Source organism: Dasypus novemcinctus, chromosome 1 (assembly GCF_030445035.2).
Source record: "Dasypus novemcinctus isolate mDasNov1 chromosome 1, mDasNov1.1.hap2, whole genome shotgun sequence".
In the NCBI taxonomy this organism is placed as follows: Eukaryota; Metazoa; Chordata; class Mammalia; order Cingulata; family Dasypodidae; genus Dasypus; species Dasypus novemcinctus.
In genome coordinates, this window is record NC_080673.1 from 163,777,615 (window position 1) to 163,784,387 (window position 6,773).

Sequence of the window (6,773 nt, forward strand, 5' to 3'; positions counted from 1 at the left end):
TATCTTTTGTTTCATGTTATTCCCACATGTGATTTATTTTGATTTTTTTATATATGTAATCATGTTTAATGCTTGTATTCCTTTAACTTAAAGTGGCCTTCTCTGGATATGTGATCCAGAGACCAATAAATACTCCTCCTCCTGGGGATCATTTCTTATCTCCATATCCCCTCCAATCATCTTGGGGCATCATCAGTGGGTTTATCTGTAGATGCCAAGAGTAAAGGAAAATGTCACGTGAGGGAAGAAGATTACCATTTTACCACTTGCATTCTTAAGTGTTTCACTCCTCCTCCTCACTATTATTTCTTCCTTCCCTCATGTGGAAATGCATGTGCCTATTTGACTAGACCCAATTACTTCCTCAAGTAGAAGGGTAACAAAAGTTAAATGGGCTGGACTTGAGATACTGAAAAGAGAACTGAGGGGCCTTAAGGGTACCTGCTTCATTTCCCAAGGAGCATAATTCACAGCATAAGTCTAAAGAATTGTTGGACAACCCAAGGCTAACTTTGCAGTTGAGCCTGTATCTTTTCTGGACATTAAAAATGAATGTGCTCAAGTTTCTGAGAGTGGAAAGAAAGTGTTCCTTCTCCAAATTAGAAAATAAATATTCAAAATGCGGAATAACAAGGAATTTCCAGCAGCTTCTTCATGATGATTAATTTTTGTTTTATCATTAAACTTACAGATGGGTATGCTTTCTCTCAAGATGAAAATGGAATTGTTTCACAGTCTGAAGTGATTAGAGCATACGATACCACAAAACAGAGACCAGAAGAATGGTGATGGGGAATGGCTGAGAAGAAGGCACTGCTATATCTCTAAGGCCAGCTTCCAGGTCTTCATGGGAATCTGCTGACCAACTCCAGTGTGGTTCTCATAGGGAAAGGTGGATCTGAGCTCATCTCATCGATTGACATTCAGATTCATGTATATTTATAGACATAAGCACTGTGCAACTCTACTGTAACACCATCTCTTTCAGATTTTTAAAAGTATTTGCTAAGTCTTTGTAAATGAAAGGTGAAATGACCTTGTATCTGGCCAGAGTGTTTTCTTAAACTGAGGCTAGGTCAGTGTTCTTATGCCTCTACTTTAGGCTATAACTCTCAGTTTATTGGACATCCCCTAAGGTGACCCACCATTTAAAAACTCTAAAATGATAATCAGTTAAAGGGACTCCTGATATCCAGAATTCAGATTTCAGGATATGCTGAATAAAACCAGCATTTGTAAGGAACTGGCTCACCTTACTGAGCAGAATTTCTGAACAAGGCATTAATAAGTGTCGTGTTAAAAATTGTCTTGATAAATGTTTGCCAAAGAAGTTCAGTAAGTGTATTTCTCATTCAGTAGTCATTTGCCCAGAAATTTAGAAGAAAGTTTACGTCCAGTTCTCCTTTGAGATCTGCATGCTTGACTTTTCAAATATAAGAGTGATTTGCAAAAATGAGTATTTCAAGGCATTTGCTACTAAAATCTGTGATGTTGCACCTTTGGCCTTACAAATGCTTCCTTCTCGTTTGTCTTGTTAATTTGTTAAAGTTAGAGGGCACACGTGTTAACGTGATTCTGTTGTTTTATTACAATACTGATTTTTTAAAGTGTAGTTATTATGTCTCTTAGTCATTCCTGATAGGGTTTCATCATCATTGAGATTTTTCTAAAACTCTGGCTTCTGCTCTAGGTCGATTTATGTCATTTTGTCTTCAAGTTTCCTCTTAAGAAAAATGTGCTCACATATTTATTTGGAATTTCCAAAGCTTCTGTCAAGTGTTTGGGATCACATATTGGATAAATGCATGGGCTTTTGTAATGTGCGTAGGCTCGGCATTTGTAATGTGTCTCAGTTCTCCCTATTGGTTCCCACTAAAGAAGCCTGCTGAGTTAGGTAGCACACCCAGTGTTATAGTGACTGCCCTGTACATAAGACTGAGAATTGTTTCATAATACACTTATCCAGGAGTTCCCAAAATTAGTCACATGCTGCTAATTGGGACAAATAAGTTATATATTTCCTCATTTTAAAAATTCACCTATTTTATTCAAGGTCATAACTTACAGACAAAGAGCATTTTTCATTATGAATAGGTTTCATTAATAAATTTTAAAATGTACATTGGGCTTAATTATTCTCTGCATTTCCAAGATGTTCCAAGACATCTCCTGAAAATTCCTGTTTTGCTACCAACAATAAATGATGAGGGGACTGTTTAAAAAACCACAACTCATTTTCTACACAGTTTTTTAAATATTCATTTCATTTTAAAGGGGGGGGGTAGTTTTCAGATACACTTCCAAGATTGAAGCAAATATTTTGCCTTTTATTCAAAAGCCTATTTGCCTTTAAGTGGATTTACCAGCAAAATAGGCAGAAGTTCCTTTAAAAAAAAAAAAAAAGAAAGAAAAGGCACCTGGAGTTGAGAAGTGGGATGATTTAGAAATTTACCCCTTGAGTTTAATAATGTCATGTCCTTTTTTCTTTAATCTAGACTTAAAATTAGGATATACATCATTTCCTTCACTGAATCTTCAGCTATTTCATTACCAGTCTGCATCCAGCATTTTCTACAAATTATTACACATACTGAATTTAAATCTAAAGGGAGCAAGGAGTTTACATACTTCACTTCCCAGACTCATCCCATTTGATGTGAAAACATCTAGCAAGATGTTAGGTATAGGGCCCTAAGGTCATCTTCAAAATTCTAAAGTCACAGGCTTCGTCTACCAACTGGCTATTCAGAGCAGCTTTTCCTGGGCCTCCCAGTCATGATAGTTGAGATTAAGCCACAAACAAAAAAACGGGAATGCGGTACATCCATCCCTCCAGAAAAACACTTCATTGCAGTTAGAGAAGGGCTGCTTTCGTTTGTCCTCACCTCATCAATAGCAGCCTTCTCAAAAGTTTTAATATGAAAACATTGTATATATAATAGAACAGAATTTTCAAGAAAACCAAAAGTATTATTTTTCTCTTGAAACATGGGTTTCTTCAATGTGAATTCACAGTTAATAATTGAAGGTATAGCATCTTGATATGAAATGTGACAAATGTATGCCCTTCTGTCCCATAGTCCTATTTTTGAATTATCAACATTAAGTCATTCTCTGCTTCTCTTTGAGGGGGTAAGGGTATAATCTCCTTGGTAAAACTTAAAATATAGTATTGTAATTGCAGTGACTTTATAGAGTTAAATTACAGAAAACCTGATTTTTTTAAACCTTCCTAATACGGGAAAAAGTTACACAGTTTTACCAGGATTAAAATAAATAGTTGAAGTGACTTTCAATATGTATTTTCTGAAATAAAGGACACATACTATTCAATTAAAAAGTCCCTTGTAGGGACTCTGGCAAATGCTAACACGGTTGCTTTACAATGTTTACAATTCAGAAGATATTACTTATTGTAGAAGCTCCTCCTTCATTTAGCACTGAAAAGCTAGGAGTTGCTTCTTTAATATTGAATAGTACACAGTGGTATCAAGCATGGACTTTCTAAATGTTTTATATATACATATAAAAATATATTGGTGTTTCACACCCAGAAAGATGTTATATGGAGGAAATTAGGAGCAGGAATATGGTGTTTCTCAGGAAGTTAATTTGAAATGATGTTCGTGCATCCTGCCCTCCCATTGCCGTTCTGCATTCTAAGGTGAGACTGCTTGGGCAATGTTGCTAACTTAATGGAAAACTTTTTCTAATCAAGTCAGGTGTACATGTATTCTGCTAAATAATATTAGCCATTTACATGAATTGTATGATCGTTAAATAGTATCAGTGTTTCCTAGTAATTTCCAGGGGAAAATGAATTAGAGAAATCAATATGCTTTTATTCCGATCATTACATTTTATATTTTGATTTTGCAGTTCAGCATTCTGATATCCAAAATGAAAGTCATATGATAATCTGTTCTGCATTGTGTGTAAATCTGTATTTAAAATCTTCTTTCAAGAAATGAATGCTAGTCAGGAAGTGATCAATTGTACATTCACAGTTTTTAAATTATTTATAACAATGTCATAATTATTACAAAGCTAAATAATAGTTCGTGTGTGTTTTTGTGTGGTTGCCCTTTGATAGTTCCTGGCTTTAAAACCTTTTTCATCAAATAAATCTGCAATCTTATAAATAATTAATGTCTACAAAATTTATCAAGAAAATACCTCCCCTGTTCGCATCACATGGACCAGGTCTGTGGAATTCTTTTTGTAAATCACTTAATGTAACACCATGCAGTTTGGTGCCTAATAAATGCTTTCTAATGATGAATATTTCTATAACACCTCTTAAAGATAACCATAGTCTGATTTTTCTCACATTAAAATAATTGTCATTTGTGGAACTTAGTTGTACTTTGCTGCATTTTAATTAAACCTTCAACAGCTATTAAAATGGAATGTAAGTTAAATTTTGGAGGAAAGGAATGTTTTCCATTTTTTGTCTTGATTTATTTTCTGTGTGAGAGCAGCTGTGTTTTTGATGGGTTTATGGTTTGCATGAATTAATATTTAAAAGTGATCTAGGCCAATGCATGGCTATTGCTGTAAATCTTGATGTTTATTTCTGCCTTATAAAATTCTAACATGGCCTACCTGAAATTTAATATTCAGTGGACAAATTAATTAGTCTTCTGAATAACTTTTTTCCATAAGTAAATTACTTTACAGATTTGAACAAATTTAATTGAATCTTTTGTTTAGCTTGCCTCCAACAACTTTCTATTTAAAAACTCACAAAATTTCTCGCCAAATAAATATCCCTTAAGTAGGAAAAAAAAAGCTAGATTTCATATTTGCTTACTTTGAATTAACAGCAACGTTCCATAGGTTAATCTGCTCTTGCAAAGATGTGAGCAGAATATTCAAATATACATGTTTTTTATAGGTTTTAGAATAGAAGCTATAAACACAGTAAATACTGTTTGTTCAACTACTTCAAGGCTTCATTTCTGACATTTTCAAACTTATTAGGCTTTTTTTTTTTAAGCCAGCCTTAGAAGGGAGCTACTATAGAAAACTACAGTTTGCATTAAAGATAAAAGTAGAATTTTCAGCTCCATGAAAAACCATTCCTCCTGAAACTGCTGTAAAATTGTGAAGCTGCATGAATGGAGAGTTTTGAATCTGTGATTATAGTAGTTTTCTCAGGTTTGTTTATTTCAGTGTTCAATGCACTGTGTTTTATAAATAGTTATTAAAGTTGAGTTGCATTCAATTCTATGCAGTGTTATGTGTAATTGGCCTTTTGTGAATGTGCATGTTTTAAACTGCAAATTCTAAACATTTTGTTCTCTAATTGTTATTAAAAATGAAATAAACATTATCATTACATAAAGAAAATTGTTGAAGTTTTAATTGCTGGTTTTAGAAACTATATTGCTTTATAAAACATTTATAACCTACTTTGATTACAGTCTGAGAAGGTGTATCCATTTAATAGCTTCTTGCCCTATTTTGTTTACAACTCTAGTGATAGACAAAATGTCCCCTCATTTTAATCCAAATAAATGAAACATGAAATGGTGTATATTAATTCTAATTTGGGAAGAGTAGTAGTTCTGATAATTAAGCATCAAAAAAAGTTTAATGGAATGACTATTTTAATTCTTCTGTAAGAAAATCCTCCTACGATTGCCCCATTACATATAAAATCATCTAGCAAGTAGACAGCTAATTCATGCTTCATCCTTATCCTTTCACATAGGATGAACATCTGAAGTTTTTTAAACCTACTAAATTTTAACTTCATGAGAAAGGGGTCAAGTTTAACCAATAACGTTAGAAGGAGCTTAACATAAACTAAAATCAAGCATTTAAGACAAAAATCAAAGAAATAGCAGAAATTAGTACAATAGCTTTATCAAAAATAAGTGTCCTTTGTTTCAAAAAAGAGAAAGAAACGGCTGAAGCTGTAATTATTGGTAAACTGCAAGAGTAGGATTAGTTCCCATAGAGGCGCTGGAGAAACAACTTGAGCCTCTGGCATTATTAGAGCGAGGCCAGATATGCTTAGCTGTCTGGGGTGCCCTGGCCTCTCCCACAGTCTTTCCAGGGACACAGATTAGGTGTGGGTCCCCATACAAAACCACAGTGAAGGAATTTAAAGTAATGTTACCTCTGAATTATATCTGAAGTAATTTGCACATTCAACTCCATTCCCCTTAAAATGAGCACTGTTTATACTGACCCTGTAGTTTTAAGATGCCCTCTAATGAGGAAACAGCACACTAGAAATACATTGCTCATAAATTCAATACGTCATCCCCATTTAAGTTTTTTTAATATTCTCAAGATAGCTCTAACTTAAAGCTTCTATTTCAGTAACACAGGGCTACCACATTTTAATGAGGAAAAGCCTTCCTAACCTGGATAATTTCACAAGAAGACTAAATAAAAATTGTTGGGAAATATGAAACTTTTTACCATTCAGTTTTTATTACTTTCAAGTACAAATTATGTAAATAGTAATTCAAATAAAAATTCCCTGTCAAAAGAATCTCATTAATAACTAATGTTTAATTGCAATTTTAAAATAGCTATGTACACTTAAAAATATGTTGACAGTTTCTTCCCTTAAAAGTTTAACATGTCCATGAATCCTTATTGTCCATGAATCCTTATTTTCCCTGAAGCTATTCTAAATAAACCTTTTAGATTGTGCAAAGGTAAACTGATTCCAGCCCAGTGAAATATACCAAATTCCTAAATGTGACTATATATACCTTCAGGAAGTTTTTTGGTTATCTCATATTAGAAAATTT

General features: G+C 33.5%; 1 protein-coding gene across 7 annotated transcripts in view; it reads left to right on the forward strand.

Annotated features, from left to right (window-relative positions):
* Positions 1–5,352, forward strand: part of ATP8A1 (ATPase phospholipid transporting 8A1) — a 244,887-nt gene extending 239,535 nt beyond the window's left edge. For all 7 annotated transcript variants that reach the window (XM_004448742.3, XM_023592370.2, XM_058299208.1 and 4 more), the window contains one exon: positions 692–5,352. In XM_004448742.3, the coding sequence (XP_004448799.1) occupies positions 692–789 (98 nt within the window). In that variant the 3' untranslated portion in view covers positions 790–5,352. The remainder of the gene's footprint in view (positions 1–691) is intronic.
* Positions 5,353–6,773: the final 1,421 nt, after the last annotated feature.